This window comes from Herpailurus yagouaroundi, unplaced genomic scaffold, assembly GCF_014898765.1.
Source record: "Herpailurus yagouaroundi ecotype Mexico unplaced genomic scaffold, PumYag 28, whole genome shotgun sequence".
NCBI classification, from domain to species: domain Eukaryota; kingdom Metazoa; phylum Chordata; class Mammalia; order Carnivora; family Felidae; genus Herpailurus; species Herpailurus yagouaroundi.
In genome coordinates, this window is record NW_024412376.1 from 76,547,579 (window position 1) to 76,562,302 (window position 14,724).

A 14,724-nucleotide genomic window follows, 5' to 3' on the forward strand; every position below is an offset into this window, starting at 1 on the left:
GCTTCAGATTCTGTCTCTCTCTCTCCCTCTGCCCCTTCCTGGCTCACACTCTGTCACTGTCTCTCAAAAATAAATAAAAATTAAAAACCATGTTTTTAAAGCAAAACTTAGATACCATGTTATTGCATCCACAAATACTAAAATATGAATGAATCTCTGATAGGGTCTTTCTGAAATATAACCATCACTTTATTATCAACCCTAATAAAATTAGCAATAATTTCTTATTATCATACCCATTCAATATTCAAATTTCTCTACCAGTTTCAAACATCTCTTTAATAGGTGTTTTGTTTGGATCAAGACCCAAAACCCAATTGGCATTTAATTGCTGTAACTCTTCAGTCTTTTACTCTCCAGTCATCTTCCTTTTTAAAAAAAAAATTGTTTTTGTGTCATCAATTTTCCCACAGTTAACCTGTATATAGAATGCCCAACCTTTTGGATTGATCTAATGACTTCGAGGTACTGTCTGACTTGTTCGCCTGTCTTCTGTATTTCTTGTAAACTGCAAGTCCCATTTAGCAGTTGATTAGGTTCTGGTTCAATTTTTAGAAATAATCTCTTATGAAGGTGTAGTATACTCCTTTCTTCATTATATCAAGAGGCAGGTAATGTTCCATTAATCAGCAGGTTAAGTAATATTGGCCTGATCCCCTGAAACCTCTAACAGCTTTTGTATCATGGAGGATTGTTAACCTATAATGACTTTTTCATTGACCCCTTGATGGGTTTTGGGCTGAGGAAGGAATATGTTCAGAAATGTGCTTTAGGACACATAATCTGACAAAAGTATGCAGGATGAAATACAGTGAGGGAAGACCAGAGACTTGTAGACTATTCTTGTTTTCCAGGAATAAGGGTGCTAGAAACAAACATGGAAAGATAGATTCAAAGGATTTTGTGGAGAATGAAATCTCTGGGACTTGGCAATAGATTTCACTTGCCAAATCAAACATAACACTGAACTTTTAGAGATGCAGGAATAGTGGTGTGTTTAACAAAAATAGGGAGGTCAGGGGGCGCCTCGGTGGCTCAGTCGGTTAGAGCGTCCGACTTCGGCTCAGGTCGTGATCTCACAGTCCGTGAGTTCGAGCCCCGCGTCGGGCTCTGTGCTGACAGCTCAGAACCTGGAGCCTGCTTCTGATTCTGTGTCTCCCTCTCTCTCTGACCCTCCCCTCATTCATGCTCTGTCCCTCTCTGTCTCAAAAATAAACGTTAAAAAAAAATAGGGAGGTCAGGAGTCCTGAGTGGCTTGCAGTAGAAACTGAGAAGTTTGGTTTGAGAAAGAGGAGTTTGAGCTGATGATAGCATATCTTGGCTTAGACATCTGGTGAGCAGTTGGGAATGCAGCACTGAATCCTGGAAAAGAATTGAGGACATAAGTCAGGTAAAAATTATAGCCTTGAGGGTACATGTGATAGCTGATGAAGGGAGTAAAGTGAAAAGACAAAAGGGTTAGACACAAATTTGGGCAATTGTGACATGTTTGGGCTTTGTCAACTCTTCCTCCCCAAAGCTCTGGTTTATTTAGTTTTAGTTTAGCCCAGGGTGACTCCTTTCCAGGGCCCCAAAGACTGGCTCAGCAGTTTCTCTTCTCATAGCTTCACTTTGCTTTCTTCTTCCTAGTGGAAAGAAATGCCCCCAAGACCAATATGTATTTCAACTCATGTTACTTTAGTTTTCCTAAAACCAGACTGTAAAAATATGACTTCTACTCTACCTCCTTTCTCTTTCCTCAGATCCAGGTTTTCTTTATTTCTGTGACCAATCTATTATTAAAGAAGTTTGATGGAGATGGTTAGAAGAAGATAGGACCTTCAGATGAGGGAATAGAGGGCAAGTGCAACGTTTCTTCCCTTTGATTTGGGGGGAGGGTAAATGAATGTGTTTGGAGAGGAAGAGAAGGAACCCAAGGGAACTGAATTGGTTGCAAAGACAAGTGAGAGCAGTGATAAATAGCATGCAAGGCTGGGGAGGAGGTACGGGTGCATGGGTACAATATTACCTTCACTCCACAGAGAGAGGAGATGAGGTTACAGAAGAATCCGGAGATGAAGATCATGGTAGTTGTAGGAGCTTCTTTAAAGGGTTTTGATCTTTTTAGTCACCAGCTGAGAATGAGAGAGACTAGGCTTCTCATTTATACTGGAAGCTTGAGAATCATAGGCAAGCCCTGAGTTTCAGTCTCTCCTAGCCCCATTTGACAGTTGATTTTTTTTTTATCCCTTCTCCATATCTCTGTAGACTCCAAGAGATATCTACTCTTATCCCTGTGGTGTGCTGAGTTGCCCTACACAAAACTGCATGGCTTTATAAAATGCTACAAATGAAGCAAAGAATCAAACTGACCTGCAAACCAGGCTTTCTTAAGTATCCTGGGCCAAATTATGTTGGGCCAGTATATTAGGAAACATGCTGAAATAAACTATTGTATATTAAACCTAAGGTTTAAAGATGGATGTGCCTCTAAACACATTTGAATTGTGTTAAGGACAGTAAGAGTATTGTAGGATAGCTTACACCATTAGCTGTAAAATCGCAGGGGCTACTGTGGGCATTTAGAGAGCAAGTTGATACTTTCTTTCGACAAAAGGAATGTTTAGGATTCCAAGTCTTTCACCACGGAGTTCATTTTATTTGACCTCTTAAAAATATGTAAAAAAAATTCAAAGTTAAACAAAAAAGTTTTAGCAGTCTCTTAAAACATTTGGATATAAGGGATGAGGCTACAGAGAAGGGAGCCCTTGGTTTTGACTGGCAGGAGAAGTAATTTGGCTGTATTTAATTTGTATTGTGTTAGAAAAGAAAGCCAGAGTGAACTTCCCTGTTTCCTGCTGTTTTATAAGCCCTTAACTCCATTGAGCTACATCAGTCTTACTTTTGAGATTCCGTTTTTAATGCTTGGTTTTTCTAAATTTTCTTTTAGTGCTAGCCCCCACTAATTGTTTCCTTATGGCAGCTGCTTATGATTTAACACTGATCATGGGCACGTATAGTCCCTTGTTCAGGGCTTGAACTGACATCACAAAAGAACTTAAAGTTACGATCGCACCACAGAAAATGCCCGGAAAATAATAGCTGTAAAAATTAGTTTTGCAGTCAATGGGGCTGGTTTTGATATTTGAAATTTCTGTTTATACCTACCCGCTTTTCTGCTGGGTCTCTTTTAATCTTCAATGCAAAATGAAAGGTGTAAAGTCTAAAGCTATAAATCTGTTTATAGCTATAATTCCGTTCCCTGGCTTAGCAGAGTTTGACACTATAATAAACACGGTTCTTCTGCAGCAACGTTGAATCTGGTTCTTGTATAATTCTTTATATGTTGCTGCTTTGAACAGGGAGAGTTTTATTGCACTCTTTTCTTTCTGGGTGTTTCAATTTGGCAAGAATTGATTGAGCACCTACTATACACTAGGGGTGACCAGGTAGTTCTAGGTCCTAAAGTTTAGTCTTGGTTAGTCATTAAAGTACCGTGGTTAAAACTATAACGAACTGTTTTCATTTTAGTTTTGTGTAGCTGTAGTTGTTGTTGTTTCGTAATAGTTCCTAAATATCAAGGCAACCTATATTAAACCTTTGTGTTCTCCAAACATTTTCAACCATTCACCTAACACATTTCTTACCACATGGCCTTTTGATTTTAGGAAATCAATATGTTTACCTTCTTTATCTTCAGGTAAATCTGAGAAAAATTTTTATTTTTTGTTTACAATAATTAAAATATTAAAAACATTGACCTAATGATTACTACCATTGGTCAGTCAGGCATTCTACAAATTGCTTCATGGACAATATTTCATTTCAGCAAAACAATAAGCATTGTTTTCCTCATTTTACAGATGAAGAAACTGAGGCTTAAAGAGTTTAATTAACCGGCCAAAGTTCACATAAGTGATCACAACCAGGGTTTCAGTCTGTATCTGTTTGACTCCAAAGCTTGAGCTCTTAACCGCTAAGACACTTAATGTACTTTATTTTGAAATAATTTCTCCAAATTATACTTTTAGTTTTTATTTTTTACTTTTTTCCAAAACATTTAAAAAGAAATTGTATACAAGCAAACACACACACACACACACACACACACACACACACACACCCACACACACACACACACAGATCTATACTCATATATAGGACCTCCTACTTTTTCACATCAGGTTTTCCATAATAAGTTTAAAATGTACACATTACCTGTTGAGGTTATTTGCAAAGTTGAAGGTCTATGAAACACTAAAAAGAGGTGATTTTTAGGAAGAAATGTCCCTAAAAGTATATATTATGCTAGTAAAGCAAAAAGCTATATATTAGAGTTCAAGGTTTTAGGTATATACTTGGAGGAACACTTGTTCACATTTTAGTTAGAAGTGAACCTAAGCTAACTGCCTAAAGCACTTTACCCAGAAGTATGCTAGATTTATCATATGTAAATAGGTAGGGTCCTTATTTTTCAAGTAAGGCCTGGATTTTTCCATTGTTAAAACTATTTGCCCTGTGATTTTGGTCAGTTTCAGACACCTGCTAAAAACTGTGGTACCAAATTCAATTTATTCATGAACATATGGCTTAAGAGCATTTATCTCATTGGCACAATGGGCCAATTTTATGATGCAGTCAGAGAGTAGGCAGAAATCTTACCATCTGTAGAATTGAGGCTTTTATCCTATTTGAACAAGTGGAAATGGGATATTCCCTGTTTCCTTCCTCCCTAGGGGACTGTGAACATTGATAATGTAATGTTTGCAAAAGTGCCTGAGCACACAGGCATCAAACATACACTGATCACTGAGGTTGTGCTGTCCTCCTAGAGAAAGCCCAATGCTGTAGACCTTGCCTTCCTTATCCTTAAAAAACTAGGGAAATTACAGTTTTTAAAATATAGTAAGCCCATGTTCAGCTTGCAGTCTAAAAAGCAGAGGAAGAAATGTAATAAAGGTGTACTTTATTAATAATTTAACACAGAGGAAGGATGGCTACACAGTATGGCCACCATATGTCATCTGTGCTCCTTTTACACAACAGTGATGATAAAGAATTTTCTCTCTCTCAACTATTTCTGATTGGGCCAGCCAAGGCTGCCAACAATTAGTTTGGATTTGAATACCCTTAAAACCAGATTTAAAATTCTATATGGTTCAGTTTGCTCTGGAGCTGCTGTGTTCATCGGAGTTGAACCAGTGTAGGTCACCCATTTTCTGCAAGTGCACTAAATTGTGAACTTTCAAATGAATAGAACTTCTTTTTTTTAATTTTTAAAAATGTTTATTTTTGAGAGAGAGAGAGAGAGAGAGAGAGAGAGAGAGAGAGAATCCCAAGCAGGCTCCATGATGACAGTGCAGAGCCCTATGTGGGGCTTGACCTCACAAACCATGAGATTGTTACCTGATCCAAAATCAAGAGTAGGACACTTAACCGACTGAGCCATTCAGGCACCCCGATGAATAGAACTTCTTAAACCCTGTTGGTGATATGTAAACACCTCTCATGTCCAGTCAACTGGTCTTGTCAGTTCTATCTCAGAAGTGTCTTCTGAATCTAGAACTTTCCCTGTGCTCCCACTATCATCTATCTCCTGGACCAAGGCAACAGCTTCCTAAGAAGGATGGCATTCCATGTTCGCAGAGTTCCAAAGAGCATGGGATTGATCTTACTACTCTCTTGTTATATTGATGACAGATTTGGCCCAGGGACTCAGATATTATTAGCCACCTTTCCAAATCTTACTATCTCCCATCTGTACTCCCCACACCACATATGTTCTTACTGCCGTGAACTCCTTGTCTGTCTCCAATAGCATGATGTTCTTTTACACTTACGCATGTTCTCTTCTTCTGCCTGAACTGCTTCACCCCTTCCCCATCCCCCTTATCTCAGGTCAATTTTCAAGAGCCATTTCCAATATCATCTTTTGAACTCTAGTTATCCCACTTTCTTTTCTCTCTGTATGGCCACAGCACAGCCTCATTCCACTGATTACAATTACATTTACATGTCCCTTCTCCAGACTCAGAGCACATTGGCTGGTAATTGGCCATAAATGCTTAGAATATGAAACTTGCTGGACTTCATGATTCTATGGTAATGAAAAGATTAATCAGAAAAATGTTTGTTATATTTCAAAGATGAAAATGATGTACACTTTTCTGGGATAAAAATCATAACTCCATTCTATTCCAGCAGCTCTGGCTGCCAAGAATTTCCAGAGTTTGCTTTTTCCTTCTTTTTTTCTTTTTTTTTACTTGTAGCAGAATTTAATTTTGTTTCCATGATTGCCGTCTTTTAGAAATCATTCCCTCTTTAGCTTTTGCCAGCTCAAAGTAGGCAAAAATTATAGTTCCTAGTGAATGAAAGGTCTTAGTTGGGATATCCAACCTCTATGAATATATCTGTCTTTTCCAGCTATATTTCAATTACTTTTATGCAGATTGAAATCCAACCTTTTACTGAATCTCATTTATTGTACCTCTCATTCATAATGGTTTTAGTTTGGTTTTGTAATTCAATCAAAATAAGTAATAGAGCATGGAAAAGGATCTAAAATCTTAGTTGTTTGGATAGAAATAGATTTGGGGAGACTGAAATAGGTATAGGCCAAGACCCACGTTAAAGACTTGGTACAAACAAAATTGTTGCCTTACATCCTGAATTTGAAGTCATTTGAATTGGAGCTAATTTGAAGTTTGCCACATTTACAAATACCTTGGTAGTAAATTCGGAACATTCTAAAAGAAATGTTCCAACTGCTGAGAACACTAATAATACAAATTTTAACACTTTTAAAACTTATGTAATTAGGGCTCATAAAATAAAACTAATTAGAAATAATTATTTCAGATATTCTTATTTATTTATTTAGTGGACAGTGTAAAAGATAGGACTCCCAACATTCCAGACCAGACCAGAAAGACAATTCCAAAAGAAGACTTACATAGCCATATATAATGACTCACTATTCCCTTATTTATCACCACTAATTTTACCATATTTACTTACCATTGATCTCAACCTTATTTTAGCAACAAAGTTTTACTTTCTTCTTTTTTTTAATTAAAAATTTTTTTAAATGTTTATTTATTTTTGAGAGATAGAGAGAGACAGAGCTCAAGTGGGGGAGGGACAGAGCAAGAGGAAGACACAGAGTCTGAAGCAGACTTTAGGCTCTGAGCTGTCAGCACAGAGCCTAATGCGGGGCTCTAACTCACGAACCACGAGATCATGACCTGAGCTGAAGTTGTGTGCTCAACCAACTGAGCCACGCAGGCGTCCCATGCTTTCAAATAGTTACCACTCAGACACTGATACTGATACCTGAACAACAAATATGTCCATTAGTTATTAAATTGTTAGCTTGGTGCAGCTGGAAGCAACAAAATGCCATTGTAAAATACACTGTAATTCAAATAATTCATTAATTTTTATTGTTGTCTACCTTTTTTGTTAATACCAGTGAAGTTTTTTTTTTAAGTCTAAAAGCAAAATAACTTAAATATTGACCCAGCTTTGATTTTAAAAGTTAGCAATCAAAGAAACTTGTTCTTAATTTGTAATGTTTTGACCTAGAAAAGAACCATGGCTCCCAAATCTTGAAATACTATCTGGGTTTACTATGGTTGCCCACGTTTTTCTTCAAATGCAATCCATATTTGCAGTGAAGAGGATCCAATTCAGAAAAGAAGAGTGGGATTTCAGTCAGAGCAGAAGAAAACACCTGCCATTAATCCCAAGAGCACAAGTGGGGTCTGGAGCGTCCGAAGCAGCCGCCACAGCTGTGAATGGAGGTTGACCTCTGCTTCAGTTCTGTCTTGAGCTGGCAGGTGCCAGGACGCCATTCTGTCTGCTCAGAAACATCCCCTTTTGAAGCAGCAGTATTTATTGCTCAATTGTGAATGCAAATTTTTATGTGTTCGTGAATTAAGGATCCTTATATATGGCAAGCTGTCTAAAGAGCTCTAGTTGACACACGTGGCTTTGGCATTAATAATTGGACTTTGGGGGGAAAAAAGTCATCTCTGTTCCCCACTGTAAAATTGTTTTAGAAAAGCTTTGACCTCAAACATGTCATAGAGCCTAATAAAGTGCCTTTAGAGGACTGGTACAATGAGAGGCTTGGCCCCTGAAATCTCACCAGCAAAAGTAAACTGAACTGTAAAGAGAAGCTTTTGGGGGAGGAAAGGGTGGGAGTCGGGGAGGGGTTCCACAGTAACTGTAAGTAATCTTACAATAGCTTGATTTTCAAGGGAATGTTTCTTAATGCTAGTATTGGGAAGTATTTAACTGTGGCACTGGGCCATTAAGCTTTTACAAGACAGACCATTCAGGTTTTTTAAATCAGCCTCTCCCACCATATCCTCCACCAGTGTCTACAACATTGCCAAACTCTCTGTAGACATTTGACAAATGTATATAAAAATCAAAATAGAATTAAATAACATACAATTTAAATCAAGACTAGAACCTCCACTGTACTCCTTAAACTTGATGGTAGGTATCCTCTCATTCTTGTTTTGGGTTTCCTTTGCCCCACCAAAAATAAAACTCTGCTTGCAGGAGCACTAAAGAACATTATATGTGTGTTGAAAATGACCAAATAAATTGTTTAAACTTAATTTTGCAGAGGTAGACACACAATCTATACAATTACTCATTACTTAACTCACTGAAAACATTAATAAAGTATTGAAATTTTACTGAAAACATAAAGAAAAATAATTTTCTTGGTTTCCCTTTGTTTTTAATGGCAAAATTATTGGGGGGGGCGGAGACCAGAGTTTGTTTCGTTGATTCCATTACCTTAGCTCCCTCTCTCCCTCCCTGACCCTCCACAATTCCTCTTTTTCTCATTCAAACTTGAGATCTTGGGGCCAGCTGCCCAGGACACTGTGGGAAATGCAATTGGGAGGCATTTCAGAAGACATCTGTCGAAGGCAGTCACATGGTCATCATTCTTTCTGAGAGTCTAGTTCTAGAGCTATGTCTTATCATCCTAACCTAGTCACACAGACTAGGTTAAAGTCCTGGCTAACTCACTTGCAAGAGACCTAACCTTGATAATCTTTGGGTTTTATTTTTGGCATCTATATCATAACACTTCACTGGATAGGGAGAAGACTAAATACAGTAACAGGTGAAAGTTCTTTGTTGATGGTAAAATATATAAATCATAAGACATTATATTACTGTTATTATTAATTTCATGATAACCTCACAGCTGTTTCCAGAAGTGTCACAACTGAGAGTAGGAATTTGGTACCGTGTCTCTGTAGCTGATACTTAACAGGAGATATTTTAGCAACAGAATATTCCTACATTTTCACCTGAAGGGACATAGGAGTCTCTACCAAGACTTAGGATGGTACTTTGCCAGCACCTTGCCTGTGCTTCCAGTCTGGACTTGATCCTTGTCTCCCAGCCCTGCTAAAGGTGAAGGTGAGAGATTGAAGGTAACTCTGAAATGCACCAATTCCTCAAGTAGGCTGAGCCCTGAAACATGACTTCATCTTTAAGAGCTAGGGGGAAAAAAAGTATTGATGCCTCTAGAATTAGCATTTCCTGCTGGTGTATTTGCTCAAAGGTAAAGAAGATCTCCGTGTGGCTTAGGAATAGAAAATCCTACAAAAACCACATCTATATGACTATCTGGTTTATGACAAAGGTGACACTATACAATGGGGAAAAGATGCATTTTCAATAAATGGTATTGGGTTAATTTGATATTCACATAGGAGAAAAAAAGCATCTTGACTTTGACCTCACATCATGCTCAAAGTCAGTTCCCCACGAATTCAGATCTGAGTGTGAAAAATATTCTATTTTTTATTTTTTTAGTTGTTTCTTTTTCTTCAGTTTGGGCACAGTGCCATCCCAAACAATATAAGTTTAACATACAGTGTTCTATTAGTTTCAGGTGTACAATATAGGGATTCAACAACTCTGTACATTACTCACTGCTTATCATGATAAGTGTACTCTTAATCCCCGTCACCTATTTCACCCATTTCCCCCCTCCCCACACATACACACTCACCTGTCTGGCAACCACCAGTTTGTTTTCTATAGTTAATCCCAAGCAGGCTCCGCACTGTCAGCACAGAGCCTGATGTGGGGCTCAATCTCATGAATTGTGAGATCACGACCTGAGCTGAAACCAAGAGTCAGATGTTTAACCAACTGAACCACCCAGGTGCCTCTGTTAATTTTGTTTCTTAAATGCCACATATGAGTATTTGTCTTTCTCTATCTGACTTATTTCACTTAGACTCATACCATCTAGATCCATCCATGTTTTTACAAATGGCAAGATTTCATTATTTTTATGGCTGAGGAATATTCCATCTCTTTGTTGTTTATCTTAATTAAAAAAATTTAATTCTAGTATACAGTGTTATATTAGTTTCAATGAGGCTTTGGCTTTTAGAATAAACGTAGAAAAACGTCTTTATGACCTTGGAGTAAGCAAAGATTAAGAAATCTTTGGAACACAAAAAGAGATAACTATAAAGAGGAAAATAATGTTAAATTGAGTTTGTTAAAATTAAGAACTGCTGTTCGTCAAAGCTGTTGTTTAAGATAACATAATCACAACACACAGAGTGGGAGAATATATTTGCAATAAAAAACTGAAAGAAGAGTCATTTTCAGAATGATGTAAAGAACTCCCACATCTGTCTCCATATATCTATATCTATCTGTATCTATCTATCTATCTATCTATATAGAGAGTGTATATACATACATATATATATATATATATATATATATATATACACATATATATTTGAGTCTGTTTTTTTGTCTTTTTTCTTGTTAGTTTTATTTCTTTTTTTTTTAAGTTTATTTATTCATTTTGAGAGAGAGAGAAAGAGAGAACCAGCAGGCGGGGCAATAAAGAGAGGGATAGAGAGAGGGACACTCTAGCAAATCTAAAAGACAACTCAACAGAAAAAGGGCAAAAGATGTGAATAGATACTTTATGGGTAAGGATGCAAAAATGGACAATACATGCATTATAATGAGTTCAACTTATTAGTCACTGGAGAAGTACAAATGAAAACACTGTGTGAAACTACTATGCCTCCCACCAGAATGTCTAAAACAAATAAACAAAAAAAGATGGAAAATACCAAGTATTGGCTATGATACAGGGAACTGAAATTCTTGTACATTGCCGATGGGAGTGTAAATTGTTAGAACCACACTGGAAAACTATTGTCAGTATCTACTAAAACTGAACATATTGGGTATTTTCTACAACCTAACAATTCCACTTCTAAATTTACACCCAACAGAAACGCATACAGTTTTTAATCAAAAGACTTAAAATAGGATGTTTATAGCAGCACTGTTTTCAGTAGTCAAGACCCAGAAAACAAATGTCCACCAAGCAATAGGATGAACAAAAAAATTATGGTTTATTCAACACAATGGAATATCATAAAGCAGTAAGAGCAAGTGATCCACGGCTAAACACAAAATTACGCATAAATTTTACACATACTAAGCAAAGAGGTCAGACACATACTGGTATGATTCCATTTACATAAAGTACAAAAACAAACTGTTTTGTCAGAGGTCAGAAACAGTGGTTACTGGTGGTTGGGGTAGTGACAAGAAAATGTCACCACAGACCCTTTTGGGTTTCCTTACCTGGGCTCTACTTGCATAAGTATGTTTAGCTTGTGAAGATTTATTCAGCATATTACATACTTATGACACATGTACTTTGTGTACTTTTCTGTGTGTGTGTGTGTGTGTGTGTATACAATGGTATAGTATATGTACTATCCTGTATAATATACTGTATATATAATAACATAGGTATTATACAATTTTCACATTGCAACCTTCTTCCAATTATAGTTTAGAACTCAAAATTCCCTGAGAAACCTCATTGTCAAGTATACTTATGTGCCCTTTGCATGAGTCTTGCAACTAACCAGCCGATCTGTTCAAGCTACAGTTTTTTTTAAATTTATTTAAAATTGTTTTTTCTTCTTTTTTAGGGCCCTCCTGGTCCAAAAGGTGATAAGGTAAGAAATTGTATAGCAGAAACAAATTAAGTTAGTGGAAATCCACTGGTATGATCTATGCTATGTTATATTTTGGTCTTTTTAATGAGCGTCCCATACAGACTTTATGCTAAAACTATCTATCATCTCATCTTCCTACTCTACAGGGAGAACAAGGTGACCAGGGACCTCGGGTAAGTTGTATTCTTCCAATCTTGGGCAGAGAATTGGTTTTCAGCTTCAAACTTATTGAATTAAAGTAACCCTGGCTTTATAACAACCTTTGTATCATGGTTTAGTAATAGCTGGCAAAAATATCATACCACTTGTAACTGAAATAGCCTTAATAATAACTAATGGGTATATCCTATAGCATTACATTAATTTGATACTGTAAACAGGTGACTGTACAGTAATTAGCCCTGCTTATGAAAGGCCAGAATCACTACTTAAAAGTCAACAGCAACCACCCATTCAATGGCTATTGGGTCCTTCAGATTTGCATGCATTGTTTTGCAATATAGAGGCCATTTGGATTCCTGTTGAATTTGGCCCTTCTTCTGCAGTTAAACTTTGTGTGCTATTGCATAAATATGTTATATTACAGATGAAAATATTAATTCATTTTATATTTTTATTCTTCATCACAAATTTGAATAATATTTGAGTTCCTTATTTTTATGGATTTTTAAGCAGATAAAAGGTGAAATATGATTTAACATTCCGGGGAGGAGGGGCATTCTTTTATTCTTCTCAAACGTGGCTTTTTTAAACCATTATAACACAATGGTGAATGCTTTGTTGTTACCTTGGTAGTGCCAAGTACTCTGCTTCACATCTGTGCCTTATTACCCAAATGTTCAGACATACTGTTCCAATGATGTAGTGGCTCCGTTCAGACATACCTCTCAATTTTCTCATGTCACTATGCACAAAAGCGAGCATTTGGTTGAAGAGTCATTTTTTACAGTGGAAAAGCACATTTAAAACTTTCAGGTTGAAAACAGAAACTGTGTAGATTTTTGTGTAAAGTTCACTGTGTGTAGACAATTATTGAATTCATTTATACTGCAGTAGGGGTTTTATTGCCAAAGAGGTAGTTGATGCACACTTGAAAAGTTTGTAGCCTTATCTTCTCATGTTTACTAAATTAGAAAAAAGCTATGCTATGACTTACTTTCCTTTCCATTTTTCAGCTGTTTCTTTACAGAATAATAATGATTGTGCCACAGAGCATTTTGTTTCTCATGGCAATTATTCTAGCTGATGACTAGATTCAAGCTAAAAGCTCATGTTAGTGGTCAAGGAGATTAAACATCATGATATCTGTCATGGATGTGAATGGAATAAAATTCTCATAACCTTAAGTGATTAACATACAGCCACTTGTTCTGTATGTGGTGATTATTTCTCATGGCATGTCTCCATGTATTGAGTATCATTTCTTTCTACACGCAATATCAAAATCACTCAACTTGCCCTTTCCAGGTAAGGGGGAAACTGTTTCCATTCTGAGAAATCTTCTTTTGGCAAAGGAAGTGAAGGGGTGGTTCACAGCTTAGCTGTCATCAGTATGCATGCAGTCCTCATTTTCAAAAAGGTGTGTTGGCTTTCATCGTTCCAAAAAGTGATGATTGATTATAAAGCTAGGCCAAATTTTCAGGGTGAAACCTGAAACCATGTGAAATTCACCTGGTTTCATGTTGCATTACAAACTAAGACTTGGACCATGTTCCTTGCAAGTTTGGCCAAAGTTCATGAACTACTTTGACGAACCCAGACTGCCTTTCATAGCGATTTCAGCCAGTTTTCACACTGACTGAGGCCAAGTTTCACACGATTCAGGGACCATTTAGCATTTCAGGTGGAAAGCGGCAAAAAATTGATCCCATTTTCTCCAGGATTTTGCTTTTTATCAAAGGAATTTGGATTGAACTTATCATGCAGGGTGAATCTTCATGGGTAAAAATCTAAATGCCCTAGAAAGTATATGTGAAAGAGAATGAGAACCTATCAAATTGCCTGTCATTTCTCAGATTCCTAACTTAGAAACAAGACAGGTCACATTCAATGCTCTCTGAAAAATAGATATTACTTTCTAGTAAAAAAGTATTAGCTACTTATCAGGAAATTTATCACACAAAATAGTAAAATGAAGGCTTTATACTTCCAGAAAATTTGAAAGTAAGTTAGAACTGGAAAAGTCTTCAATAGTAATGAAAATTAACTTTGGCCATATCCTCTATAGGCACACTATTCCAGCTGATGCCCATGGAGGCTCTCTTTTCTAAAATGTAAATCTTTGTATTTCAATACCCTGTCCATTTTTATCCTATCAAAGCTTTTGAATTCAACTTTTAACAATTTGTTGCAAGTAATTTATTTATTTCCATAATTAACTTAATGATATGACCCTCTATCATTTCAGTTCTTTGTTAGCTCACCTATTGTTAAGGAATTTCTACTGTTTCCTTGAATGTGGGCTTTTTTTTTTTTTTTTGTCTTTTTGGTTCCCCAAGTGTCCAACAGGAATATATTAGGCCACAGCAGGAAAAAGTTAAAGACAATATAGAAATTAAGAAGGCAAAACTATTTTGAAACACTAGTACATATATTTAGCAATATACATTGAACATCTGTTATCTTCAAGATACCATGCTTAATACTATAGAAACTATAAATGGGTCTACTTTCTCTCTCTTCTACCACCACCGAA

At 36.7% G+C, this 14,724-nt stretch overlaps 1 protein-coding gene across 18 annotated transcripts in view; it reads left to right on the forward strand.

Moving 5' to 3' along the window:
• Window positions 1-14,724, forward strand: part of COL25A1 (collagen type XXV alpha 1 chain) — a 470,156-nt gene that overhangs the window by 300,592 nt on the left and 154,840 nt on the right. For all 18 annotated transcript variants that reach the window (XM_040476457.1, XM_040476443.1, XM_040476447.1 and 15 more), the window contains 2 exons: window positions 12,003-12,029; window positions 12,176-12,202. In XM_040476457.1, the coding sequence (XP_040332391.1) occupies window positions 12,003-12,029; window positions 12,176-12,202 (54 nt within the window). The remainder of the gene's footprint in view (window positions 1-12,002; window positions 12,030-12,175; window positions 12,203-14,724) is intronic.